General features: G+C 32.5%; 3 protein-coding genes across 4 annotated transcripts; all 3 read left to right on the top strand.

Annotated features, from left to right (window-relative positions):
* The first annotated feature begins 1,810 nt into the window (after window positions 1-1,810).
* On the top strand, window positions 1,811-6,090 carry LOC106777383 (fluoride export protein 2). 2 transcript variants are annotated; one of them, XM_014664965.2, is made up of 7 exons: window positions 1,811-2,104; window positions 2,299-2,755; window positions 2,896-2,973; window positions 3,358-3,456; window positions 4,017-4,209; window positions 4,392-4,816; window positions 5,805-6,090. In XM_014664965.2, exons 2-7 carry the CDS (start codon window positions 2,459-2,461, stop codon window positions 6,018-6,020), a joined length of 1,308 nt encoding a protein of 435 aa, XP_014520451.1. In that variant the 5' UTR covers window positions 1,811-2,104; window positions 2,299-2,458; the 3' UTR covers window positions 6,021-6,090. The 2 variants fall into 2 exon arrangements, with proteins under 2 accessions (XP_014520451.1, XP_022631424.1); XM_022775703.1 differs by having other exon boundaries at window positions 2,263-2,755.
* A 1,993-nt stretch (window positions 6,091-8,083) lies between these two features.
* Window positions 8,084-9,003, top strand: LOC106778056 (30S ribosomal protein S13, chloroplastic). The gene is made up of 3 exons (XM_014665944.2): window positions 8,084-8,247; window positions 8,314-8,538; window positions 8,643-9,003. Exons 1-3 carry the CDS (start codon window positions 8,140-8,142, stop codon window positions 8,802-8,804), a joined length of 495 nt encoding a protein of 164 aa, XP_014521430.1. The 5' UTR covers window positions 8,084-8,139; the 3' UTR covers window positions 8,805-9,003.
* A 3,730-nt stretch (window positions 9,004-12,733) lies between these two features.
* Window positions 12,734-16,405, top strand: LOC106778055 (allene oxide synthase 3). The gene is made up of 2 exons (XM_014665943.2): window positions 12,734-13,467; window positions 15,410-16,405. Exons 1-2 carry the CDS (start codon window positions 12,745-12,747, stop codon window positions 16,259-16,261), a joined length of 1,575 nt encoding a protein of 524 aa, XP_014521429.2. The 5' UTR covers window positions 12,734-12,744; the 3' UTR covers window positions 16,262-16,405.
* Window positions 16,406-17,039: the final 634 nt, after the last annotated feature.

The following is a 17,039-nucleotide window of genomic DNA, read 5'->3' as shown; positions in this document are numbered from 1 at the left end:
AATGTTAGCTTTCATCTAACTTCAATCTGACATGCATTGGGAGATAGGTTGACTCAGTATTTCAATTAGTTATTTCACATGCATTCTGCCACAATGACAGGGCTTCTCAACTTTATTGGGTAAACATGTCAAATAAATGTTAGCTTTTAATACACTTCAATCTAACGTGTATTGGAAGATGACTTAACTTAGTATTTGAATAAATAATTTCACATGCACTTTGACACAAAGGTAAGACTTCTCAACTTTCTTGGTAAGCATGTTAAACATATGTTATCTTTTAGTACATATCAATCTAACATGTATTGGGAGATGTAATGACTTAGTCTTTGTATCAATAATTTCACATGCACCCTATCATAGAGACAAGTCTTCTCAATTTCATTGGGTAAGCATGACGAACATATGTTAGTTTTTGATACACTTAAATTTGATGTGTACTGGTAGATGTGGTGACTCAATATTTCAATCGATAATTTCACATGCACTCTACCACAAAGACAAGACTTCTCAGCTTTATTACGTAAGTGTGCCAAATAGATTTTAGCTTTTAGTACACTTCAATCGAACGTGTATTAGGAGATGGACTGACTCGATTTTTGAATCAATAATTTCACATGCACTCTTGAAACAAGTCAATACTTCTTATTTTTATTGGGTAAGCTTGCCAAACAAGTTCAAAAGCCCAACCTCACATTTTCCTAAGATACTTCCCTATAAATACCAACATCATACAAAATAGTTCAACCACAACCTATCATACTATTACTTTGCCTAATAAACCCAATCACTACCTTCTCTCTCTGAACATCAATACATGAACAACTTTGGCATCAACCAGGTAGAGAACTATTCAAATTCCTATCTTGCAGTCTTATTTGTAAACGGAGAAATCATAAAATGTGAAGATGGTGTGCAGTTCCGCTGTCAAAATTCAAAACTCTTTTGCATACCATACATTTGCAACTTTAAGCTCCTTAAGGAAAAAAGCGTGCACAACTCTATAAATTCCAAACAACATATCCATTAAGAAGTTGTACTTCCGAACACTCACAATGAATCAACAAAAAATCATTATATGATACTACTTAATTAAGAACAAATTGTGACGTCTTATAAATGATTATTAATAAGTTTTAATTCTCCGTTAAATTGTATTTTACCTTTAGACCACTTTCTCTTCTAAATCTAACTTCCTTATTATAAAAAAAACAAGCAAGTTTTAATTCAATCACAAATTGAAGAGTATAAAGCCTTAAGAGTACTTATCCCATGTACCAAATATCGGACAACTATCACAAAAAATCAATCTGAATCAAAGTTGGGTCAAAATATATATGATATTCAAAAGACAATTTTAAATTTAAATTACTTTTGGAAGGTTTAATTTAGATTTTATTTTCAAATTTAGATTACCTTTTGTACGTTTAAATGTGTTATGTCATTTAGGACTTTTTTCAACAAGTTTTTATTCTTACGAGTCGTATTTAGGATCAATGTCTTATTTGACTATAAAGCTTTAAATTTTATGTCTATATTTTAAATAAGATTATAACTGTATTTTTTTTATCAGCAGATTATAACTATGTATGACTCTGCAAAGAAAATACCCTTAGGCGAGTTTATTTTATATAATCAAGTCTCATTTCACATTTTTATCTTCTTTCTTACGATAAAATTCATATTAAATAAGATATAAATATAATGTATACCTCTAATTCTTGATTCACATTTGTATGTAAGAATCTCCTTAATTTCCTATCTTATGTCATTTTGGTTTGGTTAACATTTACGTGGGTTTTATTTCGTTTGGTCTAGGTCAGTAATTCATTTTCCCTGTTGAATTTAGTTTGCGTATTTCGTACGCTCAACGATAACTTCAAATGTAGCCCTGGTCCATGCATAATTCCAGTGACACTTCTAATATCCTGACTTTTCAAGTTTCCCTAATTACAATTCAATTGTAGTCACAACTTTTGTGTAAATCTTTAGTATTAAAGTTGCAACGCAATCCAATTTTGGCTGCAAAGTTCTCAAAACCTTAATGTGGCGGTTAAATTGCAACCATGAAGCGATTTTTTAAAGCCTTGATACCTTTAATCATGTGGGTAGATAGCATGTTTGCATCATCCTGAATTAAATTGATTACAACGTGTTTATTTCGTTTTCTTTATGTTAGTGTGGAAATTGTTCATTTTTTAACTATTAAAACAAGAAAATGGTGTTTCTGATTGGTTGTATTGTATTTCTGTTTTGAAACAGAGAGTAATTGTTGTTACATATCTCAATGTGTACCAGATTGTTGTTCAGTTAGTCATCAAGTACCTATTTATCCAATTAGATTCGATGAAAAATAGGGAACAAAACAAACAAGGTTTGGATGCCCTGATGCAGTTTTTGGTGGTAGTCGAGTAGAAGAGGACCATGTGTTTGTGAGAAGGACCTTGTTTTGTTACACATGGAGAGACTGAGTTGCACAGGTTCATCGATCAGAAGGCGTTCAACGAGCATATCAAGTCATACAAGCCACCATACAGATAATGATGACGAATGTGAGAGGGTTTCAGAGGCTGGAGACATTGGGGATAGAGCTCTTCCAAGTACCAGACTCAGTGAGAGTGGTAGTATCCGCTCCTCTTTTGACATCAGGCCAGAAGAAAATGAAGTTGTTGTTTCAACTGAAGAGGAGGAAATATTGCACCCAAACGCCACTCTTTCAACAGGTGCAGTAGTGGACTCTGAAGCCATAAATCATGTGAGTCCTATTCAACACTTTCATACGGGGTAGGAGGTTGTTCGTTTCTGGGTTTTCTTTTTAAATGTTAATTTACCGTATCTGTTGATGAATGGCATTTCATGCTGTTTTAGTGTTTTAACGTTGTTATTTGCTCTCAGGAAACTCGTAGAGGTTTGCCGAAGTTGCTGGACTATGCTTCATGTATGGTTCATTTAGCTGTTTTTGGAATTCTTGGGGTAATATATATGCTTAACATTTTTCCTTGAATTTTCACATATACTGATGATGATATCATTGCTGCATTAGAATTGCTATGGTGTTAACATTTTCCAGTTGATGTAAAATACTTTGGTGTAGCATTATCTGCTTTTCACTAGGAAGCTGCTGAACAGTATTTGGTGTGTAATGTTTTCCTTCAGTACTGTCCATGCAGAGTGTGTAACTTATATGTGCCGCTTTCTTAATTCATACTTATTTTGCTTGTAAGTTGGAGGGTATGGAATGTTTTCAGCCTGAATTAGCACTGCTATAACCTTTTATCGTCAATCTTCATGTTAGGACACATGCAGTAGTTATCCTCAACAATTTTGTAACGCAGAAGTTGCCATGATACTATGCAGGTCTTGACAAGATATTTACTGCAAAAATTGTTTGGCCCTGGGGTTGGCAATGTGACAAGCAACAAAACTCTTCTTTACCTTGACCTTCCTTCTAATATGGTGCGTCCTCTTTTCCAGATTCATAACTTTTCTGTCTCAGTTACATACAGATTAAAAGTCATATTCACAAATACCATTAGTGCAGAATTATTTGTCCAAGAACATGAATTCAGGCATTAAAATATATAACAGGCTTAAAAGAATCCTCTATGTTTAACAAAAAAGAAGTATCTTACTTTGGGCCATCTTTAAAGCTAGAGGCTGGTCCTAACAGGAATTATCTGACTCTGAACACCAAGTAGTTGTTCCTTTTCTCATGGCAGAAGATTAGCTGATTTTCCATTTTGCACTTACAAATCTTTTATCTGCAGAATATACAACATTTTTTGATAAATCTTCCTGTAATAGAGTTAATTTCAGATATTTTAAATTTGCTTAAGTCCTTTATTCATGGAATGCAGTTGCAAGTTCGTTTTGGTATTCCTTTAATATAATCAATCAAATAAAAATTTAAATTGTTATTTAGGTGTACCCGAAACTTGAGTCCATTTTGAAGTTCATTAAAAAGGAAACTGATTCAGATAACTTGCTAATGCAAATTTCTTTTCGCTTTATTCCAGATAGGTTCATTTCTTATGGGATGGTTTGGTATTGTATTCAAAGGAGACATATCTAATGTGTCGGAGCATCTAGCCATAGCAATAACAACTGGTTACTTAGGGAGCCTTACGACCTTCAGTGGTTGGAATCAAAAAATGCTTGAACTCAGTGTTTCTGGTCACTGGCTTTTTTCTTTGCTTGGATTTGTAGTAGGTAAATAAGTGTGATGAACAAGAGTACTTTACAAGAGAAATTATTGCAAGACTTACATAGGCAAATTATAAACATTGGTTGGAACATACATTCATGACCATCTAAAGTAGGTAGGTTTCTTTTTCACCCATCAACTTGACTCATTGAAAAATTGAATTGGTCTTACTACTGGAAATTTTCAGGTCTATTTCTTGTTGCCTTTTCCATCATATTTGGGATTGAAACTGCTAAGGGTTTCAGGTGGCTTCTTAGCAAGCTGAGTATGAGTTGTGGAGCTGGAAATGGTGGCTCTAATATCAACACCAAAGTAGATAGCAATAGCCGTCAGCTGACAATTATGATGATGTTTTTGGTGATCTTAATCATGTTATGGGGTGTCTGTGGGGTCTTAGTAAAGGCTGAGTTCAGGCATGGTGGCAATGCAGCTGAGTTGTGGTTTGCTTGCATGGTTGGACCAATAGGTGTGTGGATTAGATGGTTCTTAGCACGGCTCAATGGTCGTGGCTTAGGAAAAGCAGGGTTGCTCAAATGGGTTCCATTTGGGACTCTAATTGCCAATGTATCTGCTGCTTTTGTTATGGCTGCACTTGCTACTGTGAAGAAAGCGGTAAGTTTCTTTGTTATTTTATTCATCTTCCAATGCCACCAGTTATATTTACTGCATTTGCTAATTTCTGAGCTAATTAGATGAGAAATGTTGGAAACACTATTTAATACACTCTTTTCAACACAATCTCTATCATTGGATGAAGTTTATTAGAAGTTCCAAATTTTTGTCTTTTACGTCTAATTTAATAAAACTTCTTAATTTTATAGTTTTCAATTAATTTTAATCAATACTAAATGTTTCTTATTAGATTTGAGAGCTAGACATACCTCTACTGGGAAATTAGTTTTCTTTCTATATTCTACATTTCTTTCAACACATTTTAATAAGAAAAGTAGTAAATGTCTTATTAGAATTGAGATTGGACTCCTACAATTCTACATGGACAATGACATATTGATTTTGTGTCTTACTTGTTAAGTAACTCATTGATAGGATATTAGCTCAGCTAAAATGAGATATGAGAAAAAAAATAAAATCAATAATAAAGAAGAATGTAATTTTATGAAGTGAAAGAAATTTTATGCACTTGAGTAAAGTGTTTGTTTCTCAATGAAACTTGAATGTTAGTTGATTGCTCAAGCGATTAGTTTTCTTGGACACTTTTGTGACAGTGTTAAGGTTGAAGTCTTAAGTTTCCTTTTTCTTTTGCTAAATATTTATATAATGATGTTTGCATAGCTTTTATCTTAATCTCAAAAACTCCTCATAGGCTCTAAGTTGGATTCGATATGACCATTAAATTAATGAGATAGTGTGACTAAGTTATCTTGTGGCTTTTGTGGTATTATTCTATTAGTTGATAAGTCAATGTAGGTGTCTTTAACTTTTAACAAAATTACGTTGGATTGCTACTCCTTTGGTCTAAATGGTTTTTTTTTCTTTTTCATTTTCATAATATGGCGTTATATGCCAATATCTATTAAAACCAAGAGGATATGCATTATGATTTTGTTTGTCCAAAGCAATACTTATTTCTCTTATGCAGGTGCACACCAGGGCCTGTGATACTGTTGTATCAGGAACTCAATTTGGTCTGTTGGGGTGTTTGAGTACTGTCTCTACTTTTGCTGCTGAGTTTAATGCAATGAGAGAAAGTGACTATCCTTGGAGAGCTTATGCATATGCCTTAATTACAATATGTATTTCATTTGTTATTGGAATTTTGGTATATTGTGTCCCAGTTTGGACAAAGGGGGTTTGACATTAATGCATATAGTTTCTGACTTCATGTATTTCAAATCAAAGTATCATTACAACCCTTTTTACATATAACAAAATGAGTGACTTTCAGAAGAAGATAAAACTCTGTGTTGTAGTTCGACTTCATCATTTTTCCCTCTCTTGTATCGAATCTACCATTAGATATGGAGCTGTGAATGATAAGTGTTGGGAGTTCTCTTAGATGTAACTCTAGATCCCTCAGTGACTATCTTAAGATCTCTGGTGACTTCCTGAATGGATTACTTGCATTAAGATTAAAACTCTATCAATCTCTGGTGACTTCCTAAATGGATTACTTGCATTAAGATTAAAACTCTATCTCTAATTGCAACCTATATATATTCCTAGCATCTATAACCATACAAAAAAAAAAAACTGATTGGACCACAACTAAAGACTAGCTCACACCAAGTCTTAAGTTAATGAAGTAAGACGAGTGATCGGTTCATCCAACGTTAAGCATAAATTAATTAACAAACTTTGAATCAAAGAAAACATACATAAAATATAGTATTAAATACAAGAAAGTCAAAAGCAATTACATCTTACTCTAACAGAGTTAAGAGATTTAGTTCTTTCTAATGGATAGATGAAGTTTCAACATGGAAGAAACTCTATCTCCTAATCTTCCTTCTATTTAATAAAGAGGAAAGGTGTGAAGAGACTCTCTAGAGTCTCTCTAAATCTCTCTAAAAGTCCTTTAAAAAAGTCTCTCAAAACAAGTAAAATTGGAGTGATTAACATGGATATTACACATAATCATATCAAGATAAGTGTCAAATTAACATTAAAATCAACTCATCTTAAATACTTATCACTCAACAGCATAAAGTCGAGTAGGCCAAGCTCTACAGGTGGACAAGACAAGCTCGACAGATCTGATATGTTATATTACTGCTGAGTTGGTTTTCAAAGTTGTTAATGTAAATTTTGCATTTCATTCTCAGATTGTATTGCATTCTCATCAATATATCACTATAATTATGTTATCAACATTACAGTTGCATTGTAATTTCGTTCAATCTTTTATTGACATTGGTTTAACATTCACATTAGCATTTGAACATCCTAGTTAGAGCTACACATTTAGATTTAACATTACTTTGCAGTTTCTACATGTGTTCATTGAAAATGCATGGAATAAATCATTGATGATGTCTATTCTGAATTCAGTTAAACATTCCATAATAGGCATTCTTCATTCATAAATAACATTTTACACTTGTTTTCATTACCATCTTAGCAATTAAAATATATTATTAGATCAGAATAGGTATAGTAAAACTAGGCCATCTGGGTTATGATATTTGATTTTAAATTTTGCACTTCTTTTCTAGAGTTAGACATCCTAATCTAATCATATTAGGCATTTTCGAAATGCATATACATTCACAGGTTTTTTTAGTTAAATTTGGTATAACAGTCCGGTAGACCGAGCTTGGCAATTCGACGTGACAAACTTCGCAGAAATAATATCAAACACATATTTATGCTAAAAAAACAAGTCAACTGATACAGAATTCATCTTAATACCAGAAAATATTTAAATGCTCTTAAATCTATGTGAAAGCAACTAGTAATGTAAACTTTGAAATGACATATATAAGTTTATGGTACGCGAAGCTAATAAATGATATCCATTTTATTAAAATGTTTAAAGTGTATATATCATATAATTCTTCATCTATTAAAAGAATGACATGTGCACATAAATTCATTCTATTATTTATGTTTTTTTTAGTTTTATTTTTTATGTTTTTATCTTTTTATATTTGTATAAATAATAAAAGTTCTTGTAAAATTTAATAAATTTTATATTTTATTTTGATTATGTGCTTAAGAATAAAGTAAAAAATATGAATGTTAGAAGTATTATATTTTGATAAATGCAAATTGTGAAAGGGTGAAGTTAATAATTGTGGGAGTGCAGTAGCTAAAGTTAAAAATATGCGGGCCTAGAGGTATAAAGAAGCCCATTTGTAAGACTTGCTAATTGGGCTGAGATGAGATTGGAAATGAAGGCATTGGTTGAGGAGGAAATAGATAAGGCTATGGCTTTTGGCTATGGTGCATAATTTGCAGAGAAAAAAGAACTGAAGATGGCGCAAACGCTGGCAATGCCCGTGGCATCCTCACTCGCTATAATATCCAATTCTCGCCTCTCCAATGCTGTCTCCATTAACATTGTGAATCCTCATACTCCAAAGGTAACCACACACAATTAGGGTTTCGTGTTTGGCACAGTAAAACATGAACTGGAGGTGTGTGTGCAGGTTCAAGGATTGAGCATCAAGTGCGCTCGTGTTGGCGGTGTGGAGATTCCGAACAACAAGCGAATCGAGTACTCGCTGCAATACATTCATGGAGTTGGAAGGAGCAGAGCGCGACAGATCTTGTGTGATATAAGCATGGATAACAAAATGACAAAGGAGCTCACTGAGGAGGAACTCATCACTCTCAGGGACGAGGTCTCCAAATACATGATTGAAGGAGACTTGGTAAGCAAAGATACTGTTATTACATTTTTGTTTTAATTTTTCTGTGAGTTTCTTTGGGAATTATTGTAACTGACTGTGAATTTCGATGTCGTTGGGGGCCTCAGAGACGATTCAATGCGATTAATATAAAGAGATTGAAGGACATTCAGTGCTACAGAGGAATAAGGCATATTCAGGGGCTTCCGTGCAGAGGCCAGCGAACCAAGAACAATTGCAGGACCTTGAAGGGTAAGAAGGTTGCCATTGCCGGCAAAAAGAAAAAGTAAACACTTTTTGTTTTCCGTGTTGTTGTGTTTTTACTGTTAATCTTGTAAGAAGAAAAAAATAATGTTCACTGCAATTCGATTGTTTTGTTTAAGTCACGTGTAATTTATTGGATTTGGAAGTTCAACTAGTGTTTCTTGGCAATATATTCCACGAATCACTCTGCACTGCTTGAGCAAGTTGAAAATCTAGTTCTGGCCAGATAGACTTACATGATGTACAATCATAGATTAGAGATATTACACATAAGGGTTTCTTTGTATAAATTTCGTTATATACACAATTTTTTGTAACATTTATAAACACTTTCAATAGAAGAAAATAAGAAGGAAAAATGGATTTTTTTTTTTTTATAAATTAACATTGACTTATAAAGAAGTTAAAATAACAGAAGACATAAAAGAGTTTCTAGACATTATTTCATGGATAAGTTAATTTTAAGTCATAGAGAAACTTATTTATTTGTTCTTCCTGTGTAGAATGCTTAGGGATAATTTTCTCGGAACAGACCGTAGGTGGTGTTGGGTTTGATGGATCCGTAGTATGTTTTGAGTGATTATTGGTTTAGTAGAGTAATACAAAATGTTCGAGTGTAGTGTCTTGAAGCTTAGCAAATGTCATGAAAAATGATTCAGTCTGAGCCTAGTTAGAGTTCGGTTTATCGTACTACTTTATTTCTAGCCCCTTAGTATTTTGTTATTCAATAGGTGTTGTTTAAATGTAATGATATATATGCTTGATCATAGGATCGTTTTTGGTGTGGAAAACTAAAGAAAATGTTTGAATATAGTCTCTTCAAGTTTGGCAAATTTCATGAATCTGGATTTTTTTTAAATTTCTGGTACAATCCCAGAAGTTTTCTTTCTAACAAAAAAATTATGTCTGATTTGTATATTTCAGAAATTGTTTACAGAATGAGGAAGTATTTTTTATTTTTTATTGTACAACTTAAAATAGGAGAAATTCTCATTGAAATGAGAATTTATCTTATATAAGGGTAGATGAAAAAAATATAGGGAGCTCCAAGCTGCCTCGATCTTATTCCTGTACTTGTATCAATCCGGTACCAGTCTGGATTTATCTATTCCATTTAAAGACTTTAGTTGAAGATCTATTCCATTTCTACATATTTCATTTATTCAAACTGACAACATTTTATTGTCATCAAAAAAGGGCAACACGTGCATAGAACAAGAAAATTACTACCTGGAGTACTTGTAATATGATGTAAAGTACAAAGTTGATGAATATAAAGATGGATCTCTTGGATCCTCTTTAATTATGTAGTATTATGATTACCTTTTAGTATTAATCTTTAACTTATTTTATTGTGGGAAATTATTGTATAGCTACTATTAATAGGTTTGTCTTTTTTAATCTTGACCGTTTAATTGGTGTTATTCTTTTTTCTTTTCTTATGAAAATTTTTTCATCTTTCTCTTTTATTTTTTTAATGACAGTTTTATTAAGTAGAGCCATTAGATTAAAAGAATATAAATGATGAGAATTGGAACTATTTTTTAAAAATTTATATATAGATCGTTACGAAAAATGAGAAGAATTGATTATAATTAATAAGTTGAGTTTGACGGTTAAAATACATATTTAAGTATGACTGTTGTATCAATATTCTTATTGAAGATTACGATATTTGTAATAAGGGAAATAATATTTTAACACATTTTTTACACAATATTGACATATTTGACGTGGCAATTTTCAAATGAATTTATAATTTTTTTAAGATGCTAACATGGAAAACGTAAGATTGAAAAACAAAAATTGGAGAAATTGGATGGTGCGTTAGTCTTGGTTGCTTTTTCGTAACCAAAAAGCCTAGCTTTTTTTGTTGCTTTTTCTTAAAACCTACCATTCGGCTCAATCTAGTATTTGGAGTTGTTGCTTCCTTGGTGTGGGTTTTCCATTGAAACTTACCATTTTATCCTATGGCTTAATTGTTTTCTTGCGTCTTCGATGCATTGCATCATCATTAATGTTTATCTATTGTATTATGTACGTGTGTCTTTTCTTTTTATTCCTTTCTTAACATGTGTTTAGCTCTCTTAAAATGAAGTCCAATAACACATTTTTAAATAAATAATAAAGCTTATCGAGTCTGTCTCTGTGTCTAATACTTAGCTCTTTAACCTTCTCGAACTTATTTCTTGTAAGATGAAGGATGACGAAGAAGTGTTTAACTTAGCTTAGGTTAAAATTTAGATTTGGATCATGAATAAAGTTTCAAATGTAAGATTTTCTTACTCGCATTGGTGTCTTAGTGTAGCTTTATGCATTAAATGCATTAGTAGTTGGTTTGGATAAAGTGTGATGTTTGAATTGTAAGGAAGTTTTAATCATGCTACTTTTTTAATCTAACATGGTTTTGAAACAAAAGAAAACATTAGAAAGGAGGGAGGGTTTGAATAGTATTTTAAACATTTTCACAAACAATGTTTAATTTTACTTTGTGGGAGTTAGATTATTTGCAATAGTTATTAAACACTTAGGTTTATAAAGCAGCATTGAATGAAAAACTTTTAAAAACAAAAACAGGAAAGAATACTTAGTTTTTATACTAGTTTGTCCCAAACTGAATTATATTCAATTTTTCCATAACTTCTTTAACGGGTTCCACTAATCACAAAGATTACACACAAGTTTAACCACTCTTAGTTTACAACCTAACCAACTAGTTAGACAAGTTTCACCACTCCCGGTATAGATACTAGTCCAAATGACTAGAACGTCTAATTCCATTGAGTTAAACTTACATTTGAATTCACTTCTGAATTTAGAAACAACGAAGTGTTTTTGGAAGATTACAATCACAAAAGGTTTAACCTTTTACAAAATATTCTGAAAACTTGTAAAAGAACTTTCCAAAAGTAAGTCTTTAAAGAAAAAGCTTAGAGAGAGAAGCAACATGAGTGTATTGCAATAATCTTGATAAAAAAAAATTTCTCTTCATGCAATCCTCTTTATATAAGCTTCTTTAAAAAAGATTCATTACTCAAAACTTTTGACTTTCTTCAAGGTGTATAGCCCTTAAGAAAAGTCACAAGTTATGTTGTGTTATGACAAAACAATTGTTCATGTCTTTAAACGTTCTTTTTATCTTGAGTATACTTTTTGAATAAAGTTGATAATTTACACAGAAAAATTGATCACACCATAATACTAGACATATATGCATTGAAGCGTTAAACAATCCTAAGCATTTAGGAATTATTTGTGTATTATCGATTAACGTTGTATGTTTTGAGTAACATAAAGTCGTTTAGGATATATAACGTTTAATGTTGGCTACATGTATCCTAAACGGTCTAACTTTTTATTAAACACTATCGTGATGAGATGTTTTGTTACCATTCCTATCTTTAACTTGTTTTTATCTAATTTTAAATTATTTATTATAGTCTTAATTTTATGTATGACAAATTAGTTTACCACCAAATAATCATTATTACAACCTAAAACAAATACTTCTTGTCTATTACATGTTTGAACTAATAAAAGAGTTGTTCTATTATTTACAAAATTATCACAACTAATTTCGGCATAAACTTTATAACATGCAAAAACACAAATTAGGTTATAGTTAAATTTCCTACCATACATCATCCCAAGTACCATTGGTTAGACCGAATAGGTTTTAGGGGGGACCTAGAATGACCCGTGTGAACTTGTTTACCACTCCACAACCTATTTTTGTGTCCTTTCTTTCTTAATCATCACCCCTTCTTAAATAAAAATAATAGAAAAAAAGATTCGGTACATCATCTTCATAGATCTTGTACTCTAAACGCCAAACAAAAAAAACATGAAAAATGATAAATACATACTTATTTTTCCTTCTCTCTTAATCAATCAATATTTTTAGAAATAATGATTTCATCAACTTTAATTTTTTTTTAAAAAACTTTTTTTACAATATGATAGTTTATGATCGATCTCTTTGAATCATTTTCCTCTGCACAAGCACACACTATGTTCCCTCTTACAAGAAACAAAACACACTACCTCACTCCCACACCGAAAAAATCTACCTTGCTCTCTCTCATTCTCTCTTCAACCATGTCTTCTTCCTCCGATTCCGACCACCGTCCGCTGAGAGAAATCCCTGGAAGCTACGGCCTCCCATTCTTCGGACCCATAATCGACCGCCACAACTACTTCTACCACGAGGGCCGCGACAAGTTCTTCGCTTCCAGAATCAGCCGCCACAGCTCCACCGTCATTCGCACCAACATGCCGCCGGGACCCTTCATCTCCTCCGATCCTCGTGTCATTGCGCTGCTGGATGGGGCCTCCTTTCCTGTACTGTTCGACAACAATAAAGTGGAGAAGTTCAACGTCCTCGACGGCACTTTCATGCCCTCCACGAAGTTCACCGGCGGCTTCCGCGTCTGTGCCTACCTCGACACGACGGAGCCCAACCACGAACTCATCAAGGACTTCTTCCTCCAAGCTCTGGCCCGACGAAAAGACTCCTTTCTCCCACTTTTTCGAAACTGTCTCCGTGAATCCTTTGCAGAGATCGAAGATCAGCTGAGCAAGAAGACGGAAGCAGGTTTCAACGACGTGTTTAGCCATGCTTCCTTCAACTTCATGTTCAGGCTGTTCTGCGATAACAGAGACCCTTCCCATACTAACCTCGCTTCCAAGGTCTGTCTATTAACTATTACGAAAATGTTTTTTGCTAATGGGTCTGTTTCAAATATTAATATAAATAAAAGGATTAAATATGTTTTTAGTCCGTATACTTTGGAACGATTTTGATTTTAGTCCCTCTTTCAAATTATGATATAATTTAGTCTTTCAATTCTAGAAAACTCTGGTTTTAGTCTTTTTTCCCAAATTTTTTTAACTTTATTTTTGTTTCAAGCACGTTTCATTCTAGTATTTGAATTGTTTACACTGTTTGACACATTTTTGCTTCAATATTAAATAAGAAACGCCTTTGAAACAGCAAATAAAGTTAAAAAAAATTGATAAAAAGGACTAAAACCAGAGTTTTCTAAAGTTGAAGGACTAAATTGTACCATAGTTTAAAAGAGAGACTAAAACCAAAATCGCTTCAAAATATAGAGACTAAAAACATATTTAACCCTAAATAAAATAGTGAGAAATTATTTATTATCAATCGTTATTAAAAAAAAATTATTAATATATTATAGTTCATTACAAAAATAAGTCTTTACATAAAAAACTTCATGAGACTAGTGTTTCTATTAATTTTTTTTATGGTATAATTATGTAAAGAAAATTTCTGATAGATCTCAAAATCAACAAGATAAGTATGGTAAATAAAAATGATTAAAAAGTAATATATAGTATGCCATTATCTTTTTCCAGGAGAGGTTGTTTCATTGTGTATTTTATTAAATGATAAACTTGTTTTTAATTTAACAAAAAATAAAATAGTTTATTTAAAAATGATAAAAAGTTATTATAAAAAATTATATGGTTCTTTTGATGAACTCTCTTTATGTAGTAATATAGATAAAATTGAGTATTTCATGTAGATATCTTACTTTATGAAGCATACTCTTTAATTTATAAAAAAAAAATTTATTTATTTTATTTTGTTATATTCATTTCCAAATAAGTATCAACCTTGACCTAGCTTCTAAATTCCCTCTTCTCCCACCTTTGATTTGTTCTTCAATATAATGCATCACTTCAATTTCCTTTGACCTTAAGTTTAAATATTTTATATATTTTGGGTTAAATATGTTTTTAGTCTCTATATTTACATGCGATTTTGGTTTTAGTCATTCTTTCAAACTAAGGTACAATTTAGTCCTTCAACTTTAGAAAACTGGTTTTAGTCCTTTTTACCAAATTTTTTTAACTTTGTTTGTTCTTTCAAGCATGTTTCATTATAGTATTTGGATTGTTTACACTGTTTGACACATTTTTACTTCAATGTTAACTGAGAAATACGGTTGAAACAGCAAATAAAATTAAAAAAATTTGATAAAAAAGACTAAAACCAGAGTTTTTTTAAAGTTAAAGGACTAAATTGTACCTTAGTTTGAAAGAGGGACTAAAACCAAAATCGCCCCAAAATACAGAGACTAAAAACATATTTAACCCTATATTTTGTAAACGATAACAAAAATACATTAACTTTCAAATTAAAATATACATTGATGTAAAATAATAAATATTTGTTACAAAGATTAAATTTTAATTTCATATTATAAAATGCGAACACGCAGCTCATGCTGTATTTTGGCTAATAAAAGATTGAGGGTGCTGGGTCCAAATCCGTAGGGAAATTGGTATTGTAATTCGAATTTTATAGTTAAAGTAACTCAAGTAGCCATTAAAATTGTTATTTTTCTTGTCGTTTCAGGCATGATTCATCAACTATATTTATATATATACTTTGACTTACAGACTTTTTTATAATTTTTTCTGTTTAAAGAAAATTTTATGAGAAGATAAGTCTTTATTATTGTCAATTTCTATTCATAGTGCAGAATGTTTGTTTGACTCATTCATACAAAACAAAACCGGTGCAGGTTTATCAGAATGCACACTTAAAACAGGTCGATCCGTATACCCACAAAAATTAAACAGTATTCTATTCTGTTTTCAGGGACCGAAGCTGGTGGACACGTGGCTTCTATTTCAACTGGCCCCACTTGCGACGTTAGGTCTCCCAAAAATCTTCAACTACGTCGAAGACATCCTCATCCGCACGCTCCCCTTCCCCGCGTGTCTCACAAAGTCCGGTTACAACACTCTATACGAAGCCTTCAGAACGCACGCGACCACGCTCCTAAACGAGGCCGAGAAGCTGGGCCTGGACCGGAACGAGGCCTGCCACAACGTGGTTTTCACCGCCGGTTTCAACGCCTACGGCGGGCTCAAGAACCAGTTCCCCGTGCTCCTGAAGTGGGTGGGCCTCGCCGGCGACAAACTCCACGCGGACCTCGCGAGTGAAGTTCGGGGCGTGGTGAGCGCCGAAGGAGGAGTCACGTTAAACGCGCTGGAGAAGATGCCGTTGGTGAAATCCGTTGTGTACGAGGTGATGCGGATCGAACCCGTGGTGCCTTACCAGTACGGGCGCGCGAGGGAGGACATGGTGGTGCGTAGCCACGACGCATCGTTCGAGGTGAAGAAGGGGGAGATGCTGTTCGGATACCAGCCGTTCGCCACGAAGGATCCTAGGATCTTCGAGGATGCGGAGGTTTTCGTGGCGCGTAGGTTTGTGGGCGAAGGGGAGAAGATGCTGAAACACGTGCTGTGGTCTAATGGGAAGGAGACAGAGGAGGCTTCGGTCAGTAATAAGCAGTGTGCGGGGAAGAATCTGGTGGTGGTGCTGTGCAGATTGCTTCTGGTGGACTTCTTCTTACGATACGACACGTTTCAGTTTGAGTTTAAGCAATCTGGGTTTGGTCCTAGTATTACCATTAAGTCCCTTACCAAGGCTTCTACCTTGTTCTGACCTTTATTTATTTGGTGTTTTTTCTTTAGAAGTGGATTATCTTCATTTCAAAACAATATCTGTTTGGTTTTCAAAGTTAATACTTGGTGTTATTATTCGGTCCAATTTGATGTTACATTTGAATAAGATTATTTAAGATTTTTAAACGAAGCAATGTATATTTAGTTTATATTTGTATATTATAATTAAATTTTAAAAGTTTAATGTGTTAATTATTATTTATTTATCTTCATTTCAAAACAATGTCTGTTTGGTGTTCAAAATTAATACTTGGTGTTATTATTCGGTCCAATTCGATGTTACATTTGAATAAGATTATTTAAGATTTTTAAACGAAGCAATGTATATTTAGTTTATATTTGTATATTATAATTAAATTTTAAAAGTTTAATGTGTTAATTATTATTTATTTATCTTCATTTCAAAACAATGTNTGTTTGGTGTTCAAAATTAATACTTGGTGTTATTATTCGGTCCATTTCGATGTTACATTTGAATAAGATTATTTAAGATTTTTAAACGAAGCAATGTATATTTAGTTTATATTTGTATATTATAATTAAATTTTAAAAGTTTAATGTGTTAATTATTATTTATTTATCTTCATTTCAAAACAATGTNTGTTTGGTGTTCAAAATTAATACTTGGTGTTATTATTCGGTCCANTTCGATGTTACATTTGAATAAGATTATTTAAGATTTTTAAACGAAGCAATGTATATTTAGTTTATATTTGTATATTATAATTAAATTTTAAAAGTTTAATGTGTTAATTATT

Source organism: Vigna radiata, chromosome 11 (genome assembly GCF_000741045.1).
Source record: "Vigna radiata var. radiata cultivar VC1973A chromosome 11, Vradiata_ver6, whole genome shotgun sequence".
NCBI lineage: Eukaryota > Viridiplantae > Streptophyta > Magnoliopsida > Fabales > Fabaceae > Vigna > Vigna radiata.
The sequence above is the reverse complement of the archived record's forward strand: the minus strand, read 5'-3'. Positions and strand labels throughout refer to the sequence as shown.